Below are 15,244 nucleotides of genomic sequence, written 5' to 3'. Positions count from 1 at the left end.
TGCTGTATGCTAATTTTTGCCCAGCCTCTACTTATATGTATGGGCTGGTAATTTCCATTTTACTGCATCTGAAGAAGCGCGTGTAGACATGAAAGCTTATACCCAGAATTAAACTTTTTAAAGAGAGCGCGTGTGTGCGCGCGAGAGAGAGCGCGTTCCAACTGGGAGCCACAGGGCTACAAAAGACCATTAGGCGGCGCGCTTCTTCGTCGCGACAGGTTCCCTCTCCCGAACTTCTTCCTCCGCTGTCTTTTCTCTATGGCAGCCGCTGCCGATGGGCGGGACCGGAGGGCCACGCGTCTCCGGGTCTCGCTTCCCTACCCATGATGGTGGGGTTTGAGCGGTAGCATCGCTCTGGGTGGGAGCTGACGAAGGCGGCAGGTGGCGGCGCGGCCGTCATGGAGAGGCCAGGCGAAGAGGACGAAGAGCCGGCTGCGGAGGGAGGAGACGCGCTGGCTTTGCTCATCAGGCGGCAGCGCAAGGAGAAGCGTGAGCTGCAGGGTGAGGTGGAGAGACCCGAGCTGCTCGGACTAGGCTGGGATGGAGGGACAAAGCAGAACCCCGAATGCCAGGGCGGACGGGCGGGTTGGAGGGACAGTCCTGGCCTGCTTCTGTCTTTGTATTTATTTCACTTACCGAGTGAGGGGTAATGAGAGTGTCAGACTAGGATCTAGAGGCCCAGCTTAGAATCCCCGGTCTGGCATGGAAGTTTGCTGGATGGCCTTGGGCCAGCTCACTGTCTCAGCCTAGTTTACCTCACAGGGCGGGTAGAAAAATAAGATAGAGAAAAGGGGAGCAAATGTAAGCTGTCTGGGTTGCCACTGGAGAGAAAGGTGGAGTATAAATGAAGCGAGCTGATAATTTACATCAGTGAGGGAGCAGTTTTCAGTATTGGTGGTGGGGCGGAAAACATGAAACCACCTTAGGCTATCTGCCATTGTCTCGCGTACTGTCTCGAGCTCTCTAGGGTCCCAGGCGAAGAAACGTCGTCAGTTAACTTCCTGAGATCCTTTGGCTAGAAATGCCAAGGATTGAAGCTGCAGCCTTCTCCATGCAGTGTGTGCTTAATTGCTTTTGAATCATGGCCCTTCTTACTGCTGATGGCTGCAGCCACAGAGCAAGTTGCAATTAAAGGGACAACTGAACACACAGATTCTAAAGCTGGCAAACCATACCAGGCAGAATCTGCCTTGTATTGACTGAGTCTGACTGCTAATCCAGGGCTGTGGGTTGGATCCTTTGGTATAGGCTTTGTAGCACTTCAACTGCATCCCATGCTTCAAGGGCAGAGAAGCCACAACAGCAGCTGACTGGGCAAACATTCAGATTGGATGGTTTCAGCTTAATACTCTGAACTTCTGTGCAGGCACTAAAGAAGTGAATGATTATGTGTTTGCAAGTGAAAGAATGTGTGGATGTTGCTTACGTGGGTTACAGCTGTTCATCCCCCCCATGACCTTATCTTATTATAGCTACCAGCACTGAGCAAACTAAGCTACACATGATCAGAATGCAGGTATGTGAGAGATCTTATTTCACAAACCACCCTTGCATTTGTGGATGGTGGACAGAGGATTTGCAGTTGCATATGTTTAAGACAAGCCAAACATACGAGAATGTAGATATTAGTGTTTCTGTATTACACACTGCAACAGAGCCCCGGTTTTGAGGACGAACGGGGTGTCCAGTAGCTGCCAAGGAACATGTCTTTCTCTGTGGCATGCAAGGTACATTTGGTATCACACATTAACAGCTTCTGCCTTGTGCTATTCAGAAGCTTATTAATGGAACAGTTAATACACTACCCTGCAGTGGAGATGTGCAGTACAGCCATGCTGCCTTGTTTAACTCTTAAAAGCTGTATCTGTGCTATAGAGTTTGGCTGCTGCTGTTCTCTGGAATGCAGCATAAGGTACTGCTGGAGATTTGCCTGCAAACTCCCCTTGCGTTCTGCAGTTGCACTGCGTGTGTGAAGATAATTGCCAAACCTGGGCAGAGCTGTAGTTATGGCAGAGCTGTAGTTATGGGAGCTGCTATCCTGTTTTAGACTGAGAAAAGAGGGAGCAAGAAGCTCTGTTACGGTGATCCCAAGGCTGGACAGCAAGGCTTTGTGGATGCTGGGTGACAATGCATGTGAAAACCACAAAATTCTAAGACATAGGAATAGGTTGAATTGGAAAGCTTGATGAGTATTTGTGGAGCATTTGCAGACTGAATTTTTGCATTAGTTTGATTTTGTGATGCAGCCCCTTCCAGCAGTGCTGGAGCAACATGAAAAGTCATTTTTGCCTGTAAAACCTTAATTAGGAAGTGTGTCTGAGGGATTGCCTGCTCCTGTATGGCCCAGATAACTAATTTAGATCCTGTTCCCCATCCTCAGTGCTGTGTCTGCAGAAGACAGCCAGATTGCAAACAGAGGAAGAACTTTTTCAGTGATGGCACCACACTTCTGGAATGCCTTTTAGGTTCACTTGCCACCAATTTAAGAGTCAGGCCAACACATTTCTTTTTCCCCAGTCTTTTAACAACAGTCTTCCATCTTTTTAGAGGTTGCTCTTATGTTGTGCTTTAAGCCTAAGGGTTATTTTATGGGGGTACCATTTTAAGTTGCAGAATATGGTTTTATTCTAGTTTTAATGCCCCAGTGGGCTCTTTGGTTGTTTTTTGGCTAGTTTTTAATACAGATACTAGTAATGTGGTACCCTGATGCATATATTTTTTGGGGAGAAATGTCTTTTTACATTATAGTCAGGTTAGGTGGATCAACATTACCCAGCATATATGATATGTTAAGTTTAAGTATTTTTAATTATTAACAGTAATTTAAGAGTAACTTAGATGTTTACATTTGTCTAATTGGTTTGTGTGCCTGCAGCTAAAATTCAGGGGATGAAAAATACTGTTCCAAAGAATGATAAAAAGAGAAGAAAACAGCTCTCTGACAGTGTTGCCAAGCTGGAGGTGGATTTGGAACAGAAGCATAAAGAAGAGCTGAAGAAACTGAAGGAGACAGTACCTGAGCAGAGCCAGGTACGTAAACGTTATTTCTGGAAGCCTGTGGGTCTTACCATAATGACCTCTGAAATTTTATATAGTTTAGTTATTGGGTTAGGTTTCCATCCTAAAGCCATTGGTGTCTTTTGATCTTGGAAACAGTAAATCTTTGCGCTCTTCTGGGGTGTGCAGTGCATGAGTAACTGATAAAGAGCACGGTAGTTCTTGGCAATCACACTGTAAAACCTAGTCAGATAAGGTAGTTGTGTGAGATACACTCACATGCTTTATTTGGGTTTTTTTGGGGGGGGCAGATATTTTGTGTATTTGTGTGTGTGTTTGCACCTGGAAATCATGTCAATCTCTGGTGACTGACCCCTAGTGGGGGTGTGGAGGATATTCAGGGAGGTGGCTGAATAAGCTTGCTCCCACCTGTGTTTTTCAACACAGACAAAATGTCTGATTCAGTATAAGGCAGCTTCATATGTCCATATGTTCAAGGACAGTCTCCCATCCAAGTGCTAACCACAGTCGACCTAGCTTAGCTTCTGAGATCTGATGAGATCGGACTTGCCTGGGCTACCCAGGTCAGGGTGAGGTGCAGTCACATGCTTTAGATGTTCATGATACTTTCCAGGAAATCACAGATGTGTTCCAATTTCCAGGAACAGACAGATTTATTTGCTTTATTGTAGAACAGCAAATGTCTGACTATCTATCCATGATGTCTAGGATTTAGATCAGTGCTTTGTGTTAGTTAGAGAAGTTTTCCTGACTATCTATCCATGGTGTCTAGGATTTAGATCAGTGCTTTGTGTTAGTTAGAGAAGTTTTCCTTTATTTGACTGTCATAAGTGCTTCCTTGGAATGTTACAAGAGCAGTTTTACATTCTTCTGCCTGATCTATTGAAGATGTACACACAGCCACTGCAAGGTGCTTCATAAACTCTGTTTTTTAGCAGTCTGGCTAGTGGGCCACAGTATGTGACTGGCAGTTGCATGTTGTTCAGAGTTACCAAGCATTAAGAACACTACCCCATACCATGGTAGTTCTTGTGCCAATTGAAATAAAGCAGGACTCCTGAATATTTACTTTAAAAGGTTGAGCAAATATCTTGGAAGTGGTGTGTGTGTGTGTGTGTGTGTGTATGTTATGGGTTTTTTTTTAATACTGGAGGTCTTTAAGGCTAAACTTCAGAAAGGGATGTCACTGTGTTGATTTATAATTTAGTTGACCGTAGAGGATGATTTCTAATATCCTGGAGTTTTCAGGTGTGCATTCAGGTGGAATAATGTGCTTGAGAGATGATGGAATGGCTCTTCTGTTATGAACTGTGGTTGTAGTTCATGGATCCGAATGATGCTGGCATCCAAGAGTCTTATATTTGCCCTGACATTGAACTATGAAAAGATTACTAAGCTGTTAATTCCATGCTTTGTTTATAGATAATTAGGTGACTTTTATTTATCTTTTAGGAGGATTCAGCAGCTATAAGTATGGCAAGATTAGAGCTGGAGAACACACAACAGGTTCAGCCTGCTCGAGTAACAAAAGCACAGAAGAGGCGGGTAAGATTCAGATTTGAAAGAATGTGTTTTCCCCTTGATGTATTTGTGAACAACATGTAAGACCAAGGGCTAAGATTCCAGCTTCAATGTGAGGATCAGTACATATGGATGTTGTAAGGTTGGATTTTGAGATCCAAATCCAGCCATGTGGTTAAGAGAGAAGCTGCAATCAACATATGCTATGATACTTTAGGTATTGATGGCTCAGAATCCCCTTCAACTCCTAATTCTGTATTTCAGTAATCTTTTCTGGCCTTTAACACTTTTCCCCATATACCAGTAGTTAGATCAGTTAGTTATAGTGAATTTGTTGCATTAACTTACTTAGGCATCTAAGATATCAATTAAGGAGTTGATAATCTCTTTAGAAACTGGTCTGACATTATATTAGAATGAATAAAATCTGTAAAGCTTGCCCTGGATCCACAAATATAGCTTTCTGGTAAAGGGGAAGCAGAAAAAACATCAGTCAACATTCTCACCAGAGGGTTATGTGGGATTTTGCTTACGGTTTATTCATCTGATATAAAATTCATCTGTGGATCATCCAGTTACTAATAGTTAAAGTATTTTTAGTTTATTAATTAGTTTGGAGAGTGCAGCTTACTAGCACTCATATTTGGTATTTCATCTCGACAGTTTTTGCTTTGTGCTTGCCCCATGTGCAGTCATGTTAGTTTCCATACAAGTGGTACTGAGTACTATGAACTTTAAATTGCAACTACAGAGTTCCAAAGAAATCCCCTTCAAACAGCTGAGCCGTGCCAAGCAGGCTGCCTCTGTGGCTCAGCAGTTAAGCCACTGGGGGAACCTTCTGGGCGCCACTCAAGTGTTTAAAGGGGCCACCAGCACTGCCCAAGGAAGCCCCCTTGGCTCAGCTGTTTAAGGGGCTTTCTTGGGCAGCTTTTCTCACTGAGATTCAAGTTGGGTTACACAATGTACATCAATATAGTCAACCAGATGGGACATTCAATAGGCAATGTAATGTGATTAGAAATCTGAAACAAAATGTCAGAATTAAATTGGAAACAAAATGTCAGAATTAACATGACATTACAATGTAGACATTACATGGTAGGATAATACTTACAGCAACAGTGCATATTATTTTACAAACACATAAGACCATATAAGCCTGGACAAATACGAAGTTTCAGTATGCTTTATTGTTTCCAAATTGCAGGAGAAAAAAGCCGCATTGGAGAAGGAAAGAGAAGAAAGAATAGCAGAAGCTGAGATAGAAAATTTAACTGGAGCTAGGCACCTTGAAAGCCAGAAACTAGCACATATTTTGTCAATAAGGCAGCTGGAAATCAAACAGATCCCCTCTGATGGACACTGCATGTACAGAGCAATTGAAGATCAGCTCAAGGAGCGGCAAAACTCCTGGACTGTTGCAACTCTTAGAGCCCAGACTGCAGAGTACATGAGAACTCATGTGGATGATTTCTTACCATTCCTGACAAATCCAAGTACAGGTGATCTGTACAGTCATGGTAGGTAAATAGCATTTTTTGTTACATTTCTGTTATTTCTATATATCTGCTATGGTAAGCATAGTGTCAGTTTCTGTTACAGATACACTAGATTAATGCCAGTTGCATTGTCCTGCTTCCTTTGCATAGTGTGACTGTGCCAGTTCTTAAGGACTTCAGTTATTGTGGAGGGCCAGCAACAGCACATAGGTATTCATAGAGTTATAAAAGTTCTGGGAATTTTGAAGCGACCAGGGGAAAAAAAACTTTTACTTTTGAACCTACACCTCTTTCACTCATTTAACCACGTAAAATGCAAAATTTCCAATGTAGCTAACATATAAAATTGTAACATTTTACATATATATATGTTCATTTTCTGTAAGAAAAGCTCAAGTATACCCAATACATGAGAAAGAGTTGTAGACTACTGCACTATATGTTATCATAGCATATGTATCTTTAATGTTTGCCCTCTGAGAGGTAGGAAAAGATAAAAATTGGAGGTAGAAAATATATTAAGTAAAAGAAAGTATCATTTGGATATTAAGCTAAGCTTTATAACAATGAAAATTGATATGAACTTTTAAATAATGTATTATGATTAAACACATTATAATATATTACTTGTTGCCAAAATTATTTACATTTAAAGAAAAAAAAATCTTACATTTTGCATATGTCTAAAATATGAGTTCTTTCTCCCAGTGCTTCCCAGAATTTCCTCAGACTCCTTCATGCTGTACATTTGGCATAAGTGAAATGCATCGTAAGTCAAGCTTTTTCTCACTCAAGTCCTCATACTCAAAGTCCTCAGATGCTGGAAACTTGTACACATTTGTCCTCAGGCTTTTTCATGCTATATACTCTTTAATTTAGTTTTTTTTTAAAGAATTATCAGGTAAATGCAGGCATACCCACAAAACAATGCTAAAATAACTGAAATACAGACAAACAATAACAATATAAAGTTAAAAATTTAGAAACTACAAATCAGCATTTTTCCTGTGTATATTTTAACATTTACTCAAACTCTTATATGTGTCCACAGGCTCTTGATAGTAATAACATAGGGTGTTCCATTCCTTTAATTTCCCTAAAGTTTTAAATACATCTTTCCAAGATAGTTATAAATACTAGATAACCAATTCACAAGTATAAAGTTGTCATACGTTCAAAAAGCTTTCACCTTGCTGTTCTAAATCTAAAATGGGATTCCAAACAGTTTCAGACTCTAATTTGTGTGTACCTAATGGTCTACAGTTTAAAGAATCAGTTATCTTTTGGCCATCATGTAGTGTTCTCAAAGTTTTGTATGCCATAGAGATAATTGGGGAGGAGGGGCAGTGCTGGATTTTTCCAATAGTGAGCAATAGTTGTTATAGCTATAGTTAATAAAGTAACAATTATTTCCCTATGTGAACATGGTTGAATTCTGTCTATCCTATTGTTCAAGAATAGAGATTCAGGAGTTAGTTCAAGAGTTTAATCTGTAATGGCAGATTTTTTTTTTGCATTTCCCAAAAACTCTTTTATGCTATATACTCTTGAGTATGAAAAAGCTTGTTTTAAGAAGCATTTTGACTCATTTAAAGAGAGGAAATATTTCACAGGTCTTGGAGGGGTGGGGTGTTGGTCAGTGATGACCAAAAAGAAAGTCCTGCCATTTAGCCACAGGTTTCCACATCTACATTTGTAGCGGGGGTTGCCTCTGAACCACCATGGAGGTTCCCTTTAGCCACCATGGCTATTAGCCAGTGATGAACCTATCCTCCATGGATTTGCCTTATCCCCCTTTTTAAAGCCATCTATGCTTGTAGACATCACTCTGTCCTCAAAGTGATTATTTCTTGCCTGTCTTGATCTGTTGCCCATCAACTTCATTGGGTGCCCCTGATTTCTAGTATTTTGGGAAAGGGAGAAGCTCTCTCTAGCCGCTTTCTCTTCTTCATGCACCTCTACCTTGTCCCCCTCAGTTGTCTTCTACCCCCTAAACTGGATAGTCCTACTCTCTTTAGTGTTTCTTCATTGGAAAGGTTCTTCAGCCCCTTAAGAAAAGCCATTATATGGCTAGTCATATAATAACCTAGTCATTGGGTTGAAAGCAAGGACCTGAGACTTTAAAAATATAGGTTTGGATGTTCTGGCTCTGTGGGCCCTTTCCTTCAGCAAGGAGCCTTTCCCTGATGCAAGAGGCTTAAGTCAGGAAGATTCTTTGCTTGGAGGAAAGTGCTGCTGTTGTTTGCAGAATGGATCTAGCTCATCGTAACTGGACCTCCTATAACATTTTCTTCAACTATATTTGTTTAAAAAAGAGAAATATCAAAACCCAAATCAGGACCTCTGTGCAATCTAGAAATGGTATAAATATTATTATTTTTAAAATTTAAACTGTTTAATCAGAAAACCCCAATACAAGTACACAAAAACAATATATACACAAAATATACATGAGGGCAAAACAAATACGTAACAGAAGGAAATGGTACAAATTATTATGATGAATGCTTTACTGGCAAACAAGTCTGTTCTTTTACTGCATTTGTACTTTTTCACATCTCCTGGCTCTCTTTGGCATTGCTCCCATTTTGTTTTCTGTGATGGATGGGATTGTTAAAAGTGCTTTCTTTGCTTTTTGTATCATTTATTGTATTATATGAAATCAAACTGTCTTTCCCATTCATTCCTTCTACTTTAGCATCTTTTTCCTTTCAGACTTTTTGCTAAGAGAGATTAACTCAATTATTTTTTTCTCCCCACAGATGAATTTGAAAAATACTGTTGTGATATAGCAAACTCAGCTGCATGGGGTGGTCAGTTAGAAGTAAGTACAGTCCCCACAAATAATGTCTTAAATACCAGTTACTATTTTTTTAATATTTGCAAGGAACAATAAGATATCATAATTGAATAAGGGTTACGTAAACCTTACTTTAGAGAAAATCAAAAGCTTAGGGATGTTTCTTGTTATAGTATATGGCAGAAACACTGAAAGAGCTTACTACCCTTACTGGTGTTGTTCCAAGGTGTATATTCCTCCAGGAAACTGAGGCTTGCAGAAGAATCTTGAAAGTTAAAAAAAATTCCTGGTGGAGGGATTAATCCTCCCAACAGAGAAGCAATGTGGGCATCTATGCATACATTGCAGCTAACAGGAGGGGCAGAAAGCAACACTGGCAATGACAGAAAAAGAGGGAAGAGGGAGAAAATAGCTGCATTGTAAGACTTGTGGGGAGCAAGAAGGTGGCATGTGGGTTGGGGTGGGGCAAAGGAGGAAAAAGGAAGTCAGGTCCAAGGGGGCAGGGAGGTGGTATTTTGCCTTCTCTGCAGCCTATTGCCTATACAAAAGATGAGCTTACATTTTATGCTGTGGGGATATCTGAACTTTAGCTTTTCTCAGCAAGTTCTGCTAATGATTATATGACAATCATAATGTTTATGTATTCGTATATAATAATTTTCTGATATTAATCTAGTTATTATTTTAAAAGACTTTGACACTATATTCTGGACTGGTAACAGTATATTGCTTGTTTCATTGTAAAACCCAATTTGTGAACTTTATGTATTAAAACATTTATGCCTCACCTTTCCTTGTGGTTCGAGGTTGCTACTCAGCATTTTGCTACCAATGACCCCAAAGACAGAAGCAGTAATAGTTTGGAGTTTTAAAATACCTGATTTTTGACTTTGTACTTATCTTTCATTTTGCTTTGGCAGAATTTTGCATGGTAGTTAATGCCTCAGACTGTGTAGTGTGCTAGTATCTCCTGTTGAGTATGATTAAAATTCAGAGTCATGTTAGTCGGTAGCTTTAATGGCAAACCAGCTTTCAGTGTTTACTGCTGCTCAGTCCAGTTCAGCATTTGCAAGATTCAGACTTGTAGACAGTATGTGAAAATTCACACTTCCAAAATATTTTATATTCACGGTGTCTCAAAATGCAGTCTTTATTAGGAATTTTTAAAAAATACCTAAAACAATTTAAACTTTGCTTACTCTGTTATATATTGAACCAAAATAATATTGTGTAAATATATGATCTATGCATTGTAATGTTGTCTTACAGCTAAGGGCTCTGTCACACATCTTGCAAACACCAATTGAAGTAGTACAGATGGATTCTCCTCCCATTATTGTTGGTGAAGAATACAGTGGGAAGCTGCTAATCCTTGTGTAAGATACTTTAAACCTTGTGGTTCAACAGTGTTAAAAGAAGACCATACAAATAACTAAAGTTTGAAAGTATAATAACACCTTTGAGTTCTTTAGTATCTGAAGATGTCTTTGAATGAGTGCAGAAACATGTTTTTTTTCCACAGGTCCATTGAAATCAGTCAAATTTGCACAGGCTTCAGTATTTGAACAAGTATCTAGAAATAAGAAATTGAATTCAGTAGGACATATTTTGGGGATAAATGTTCATAGGATCAGACTGCAAGTATTTTGTAAGAGCAAATGCATTCACTTTATGTTACTTGTTGATATGGCTGCTGACAGGAGATTGTCAAGAATTCTGTGTTGGACACATATGCAAAAAGTTGCTTTTCTAAATCAGGGTCCTTTCTCTCTTGTAGAATATAGACAGTGGGAAGAAGATCAATAAGGTTATTTCATATTCCATACCTCTAGTGGAGGCTGGCAGTGAAGGCTTAACCACAGCTAAATGTGGGAGGGCTAGTAGTTAAAATTTTTTTTTCTAGGCTGGACAAGTAATTTGACTTTAAAAAATAGTAAAGATCGAAAGTAGCCAGTTTTGCCACAGGGTTTTCAATGCTGCTTTAATTTTTTCTAAATAATTTTAATGAGTTTGATAATTTTATTTTATTTTTTTAAAAGGGTTCAGCTTTTTATATATACGAAGAGTTTCACAGTTGGAGTATTGGTGGCAGGATTGAGGGTGTGAATGCTGGCATTAAGGCCTCCTTCAGACACACAGAGAAATGAGGGGGGGAGAATTTTATCCCTTTTCTTCCTTTCTTACGATACAAGAATTCCTGGGCACTCAATGAAATTAAAAGCAGTAAACTTAGAGCAGATAAAATGAAGAGGAATTAACATGTGGAATTCACTGCTGCAAGAAGTGGTGGTGGCTGCAAAAATAGAGGGGACTGGATAAACATAAGGAGCAGAGGTTCATCAGTGACTATTAGCCACAAGGTATAGGTGGAACACTATGTCTGAGGCAGTGATGCTCTGTATTCTTGCTGCTTGGGGGGCAACAGTGGGAGGGTTTCTGGAATTCTGGCCTTGCTGGTGGATCTCCTGATGACACCTGGGTTTTTGCCCCTGTGTGACACACAGTGTTGGACTGGTTGTGCCATCAGCCTAATCCAACATGGCTTCTCTTGTGTTCTTATGAGAATTCCAAGGTGGTAAAATGGAATATACCATTTCAGACTTCAGGTGGTAGATTCCGGCTTTGAATGTATCTTGAATAAAAAGCTCAGTGCTGATAGAAAACCAACACACACAGAGAGTTCCATTCCATTTGTTTGCTTGCATTAACTGGCTTTCTATTTGCAGGGAGTTTAAACATAGGGAAATGATACAAAATGTGTTCCTCTGTGACTATCCATCTATAGTATACGGTCTCCTGATGGACATTATCAATCTGTCCCTTAGTTCTGGGGTCTATGTCTAAGAAACCATGGTAACACCGCTCTTTAAAAAGCCATTGTTAGATCCATTGGATCCTGCCAATTACCTCCAGTTTCAAACCTCTTGTTCCTGGGTAAGGTAATTGAGAGAGTGGTGGCAGAGCACCTCCAGGGTTTCCTGGAAGATACATTGGTATTAGATCCATTCCAATCTGGTTTCTGACCTGGCAACAGGACAGAGATAGCACAGGTTGCTCTCACAGACAGTCTCTGCAGACAGCTGGATCAAGGTGGGTTGCGCTGCTATTACTCAACCTGACAGTGGTGTTTGATACGGTTGACTATGACCTGTTGTCCCATTGCTTCGCCGTTGTTGGAGTCCATGGGGTAGCCTTGGAATGGTTCAGCTCATTTCTCCATGGCTGGGGACAGAAGGTGGCGCTTGGAGAGTGGGTGTTTTCCCAACACCTGTTGGTGTGTTGGGTCTCTCAAGGGGCAGCCCTTTCTCCCATGCTGTTTAACTTCTATATGCACCCTTTCACCCAGCTGGTGCAGAGTTTCAGGCTGGGTTGCCATCAGTATGCTGATGACACTCAGCTATATCTGTTGATGGGTGGCCGGCTGGCTGCCATCCCACCAAATCTGGCTAAGGGATTGGAGTCTATGGTTGGATGATTCTGACAGAACTGACTGAAGATGAATGCATCAAAGGTAGAGGTCTTGTGGCTAGGTAGGACTGATCCAAGGTTGGGATTTCAACTCCTAGTTTTTGATGGGGTGCCATTAACACTGGCAGCAGTGGTCAAGAGTCTGGGTGTGCTTCTGGATACCTCCCTATCTATGGAGGCCTGGATTTTGAAGGTTGCCAGTCTGATATTTCTTCAACTTCACCAAGTCAGACAGCTGCTCCATTACCTCTCTTGCTTTGACCTAGTCATAGTGATCCATGCAATGATCACCTCAAGGTTGGATTATTGTAGCTCGCTTTATGTAGGGCTACCCTTGAGGCCGACCTGAAAGTAACAGCTGGTCCAGAATGCAGAGATGCAGGTGCTGACAGGCATCCCTACGACAGCTCACATCCAACCTGTGCTTCACCAGCTGCACTGGTTTCCAGTTGAGCACCAGATCTGCTTTTGATTCTAATTCTAACCTTTAAGATCCTAAATTGTCTGGGGCCAGTATGCCTGTGGAACCACCTCTCCCAGTATGTCCCTTGATGAGCATTACCCTCATAAGATCAAAAACTGCTGGTGATCTTCAACCCATATAAGAGGTTAGAGTGGTGAACAGGAATTCAGTTAAATATGTAGGTAATTTTTTTGAGGTTAATTTGGAATAGGGGCTTGCTTATAGTATTGGTTAATGGTAAGATCTAAGATAATCCAATACAATGTTAGAATTGCTTTCTTTGGAGTTAAGGTTGCATTCTCAGTGGCAGCTCTTCCAGAGCTGAGAAATCTGTTCAGTTGCTCATCTCCTTTTCCATATTACCATGAGGACTTTGTATAAGTGCAAGGCTAGAATCGGAGACTCTTTGAGATATTTATTTATTTTGGTAGATTTATATTCTGCCCTTTCCCATTGGAGGGCTCAGGGCGGATTACAGACATGAATAAATGACAATTAAAACCCAGCAGTAAAGTAATAATAAAACAATATCAAAACAGAAACAATAAGATAAAATACAGCATAGGCGGTGCAGGCACATTTTACAGATTAAAACATATATATCAGCCCGAGATATAATAGTCAGGATGGTAAAATGATAGTCACTGTGGGGGAGGGAAACAGATGGCATAAACCAGGGGTGGCCAACAGTAGCTCTCCAGATGTTTTTTGCCTACAACTCCCATCAGCCCCAGCATTGGCCATGCTGGCTGAGGCTGATGGAAATTGTAGGCAAAAACATCTGGAGAGCTACCATTGGCCACCCCTGGTATAAACAATAGGGTAAGGACATCCGCTTGCCTCAAGCAAAAGCCCAGCAGAATAGCTCTGTCTTACAGGCCCTACGGAGTGGTAGTAAATCAGGTAGGGCCTGAATCTCTGTAGAGAGCTGATTCCACCAGGTTGGGGCCAGGGCCGAAAAAGCCCTGGCCTTGGTTGAGGCAAGCCAGACGTCCTTCGGGCCAGGGATGGTCAAAAGATAGTCATTCTTATGGAACAAGCTTCCTTGGGAAGATTCGATCTTTGTCTCCTTATTGCATATAAATTGATTTTGATGCATCTAGTTCACATGTGCTTTTTAGGGGGGAAATGAGGGTTTTGATCTTTGCTGAATCTTGTGCTTGAGCTTGTTCCTGATATCACTTTGTATATTTGTTACATTCAGCAGTAAACAACTAACTTATACTGTGTATAATGTCTTGAACATTCATTGTTCTTTTTGGTTCTAGGTATATGAAACACGCTTATGGATTAGGAGAACATTACAATTCTGTAAATCCTCTGTTGGACATGACTACAGATAATGAAAGCTAGTAAACAGTTCCTCAGAAGATGTGAATGATGGATATTTAACTGTTTAAGCTATTCATCTTTGATGAATAAAGCAAATTCTGTCAATTTTAATAAGACACAGGTTGTTTTGGGGTGTGTGTGTGTGTATATATGTGTATCTGAAATCTTTTTTTAAGCAGTATAGATTCTGATGCAATCATGTTTTAGAAAATTGTCCATAAAGTGTTTCTAATGCAATTAATAATAAATTGTATATTACAACCTATTTGGTTTGCACTGCATGCTCTGCTTGGTGGCACTGTCATTGGTATGTGGGTTGCTGTTGCAGTACATTTCCTATGAACAGTATTCATTAGATGCAAGTGGAAATGTAAGTCAGATGCCTTAAGTAGCAATGGGAAATTGAAACACTGTTGAAGTGATATTAGGTGCCTTTTACAGTTGAAGTGCTTTAAACAATATTTGTGATTTTGGCAAACTTCTTCCAGAGTAGTGGTTGAAATGCTAAACATTACAGGTGTATTTGAGTAAGAGGCTCAGAAACCTAGGTTTGGTTTTTATAAGTTTTAGCCCATTTAAAAATGAGTTTTGATTCCTTCTTTGCTATTAAATAGCCTGACTGCTTGTTTCTGCATCTTAACAAGTAGAAAGAGCATTCCTGCATACATAGTTAAGAATAGACTGTGATGCTGGCCCTGATAATTTCAGACCTTTACATAGCAACCTGGGAAATGGTTGGCATTTTTATTCCATTCTTCCACAATTTGTGCAAAGTGATTCACAACACAGGTGCAGTGTACCTGCAGCTCTTTTGATTCTCAGGATTCTGTGAAATCAAAAATGCTACCAAATAGCATATCCACGATCTGCGTGGAGATACTAGTTTATCCAGATGTTAATTTCAGGGAAGCTGAGTCAATCTGCGAGGTCTAATATTTGTATGACACAAAAGCCTGAGTCTTTGAAGCTGCAACTAAGGCTTTAAAACTGCTGAGCAAACTCCATTGCATCCGTGCTAAGTTTGAAATACAACTGCTTATTTTTAAAATTCTTGCATAGAATTACACTCTTGTTCCTAACAGTAAAGACACAATAAACAATGCCATCCTAAACATAGTTACACTTTTCTGAGCTGATTGATTT

The 15,244-nt window shown here is 40.3% G+C and overlaps 1 protein-coding gene across 1 annotated transcript; it reads left to right on the top strand.

The window, feature by feature from the left end:
* The first annotated feature begins 209 nt into the window (after positions 1–209).
* On the top strand, positions 210–14,366 carry OTUD6B (OTU deubiquitinase 6B). Its single transcript, XM_060243519.1, has 7 exons — positions 210–501; positions 2,876–3,030; positions 4,471–4,563; positions 5,747–6,059; positions 8,801–8,862; positions 10,108–10,214; positions 14,038–14,366. Exons 1-7 carry the CDS (start codon positions 399–401, stop codon positions 14,120–14,122), a joined length of 918 nt encoding a protein of 305 aa, XP_060099502.1. The 5' UTR covers positions 210–398; the 3' UTR covers positions 14,123–14,366.
* Positions 14,367–15,244: the final 878 nt, after the last annotated feature.

Source organism: Heteronotia binoei, chromosome 7 (assembly GCF_032191835.1).
Source record: "Heteronotia binoei isolate CCM8104 ecotype False Entrance Well chromosome 7, APGP_CSIRO_Hbin_v1, whole genome shotgun sequence".
NCBI classification, from domain to species: domain Eukaryota; kingdom Metazoa; phylum Chordata; class Lepidosauria; order Squamata; family Gekkonidae; genus Heteronotia; species Heteronotia binoei.
Note: the sequence above shows the minus strand (reverse complement) of the source record. Positions and strands in the feature narration are given on the sequence as shown.

What these genes read in the sequence shown, in the direction of transcription:
- OTUD6B (XM_060243519.1), top strand. Translation starts at nt 399, where the DNA reads ATGGAGAGGCCAGGCGAAGAGGACGAAGAGCCGGCTGCGGAGGGAGGA. An exon ending in CAGTACCTGAGCAGAGCCAG is followed by an intron (nt 3,031 to 4,470) that starts GTACGTAAACGT and finishes TTTATCTTTTAG; the next exon opens with GAGGATTCAGCAGCTATAAG. An exon ending in CATGGGGTGGTCAGTTAGAA is followed by an intron (nt 8,863 to 10,107) that starts GTAAGTACAGTC and finishes GTTGTCTTACAG; the next exon opens with CTAAGGGCTCTGTCACACAT.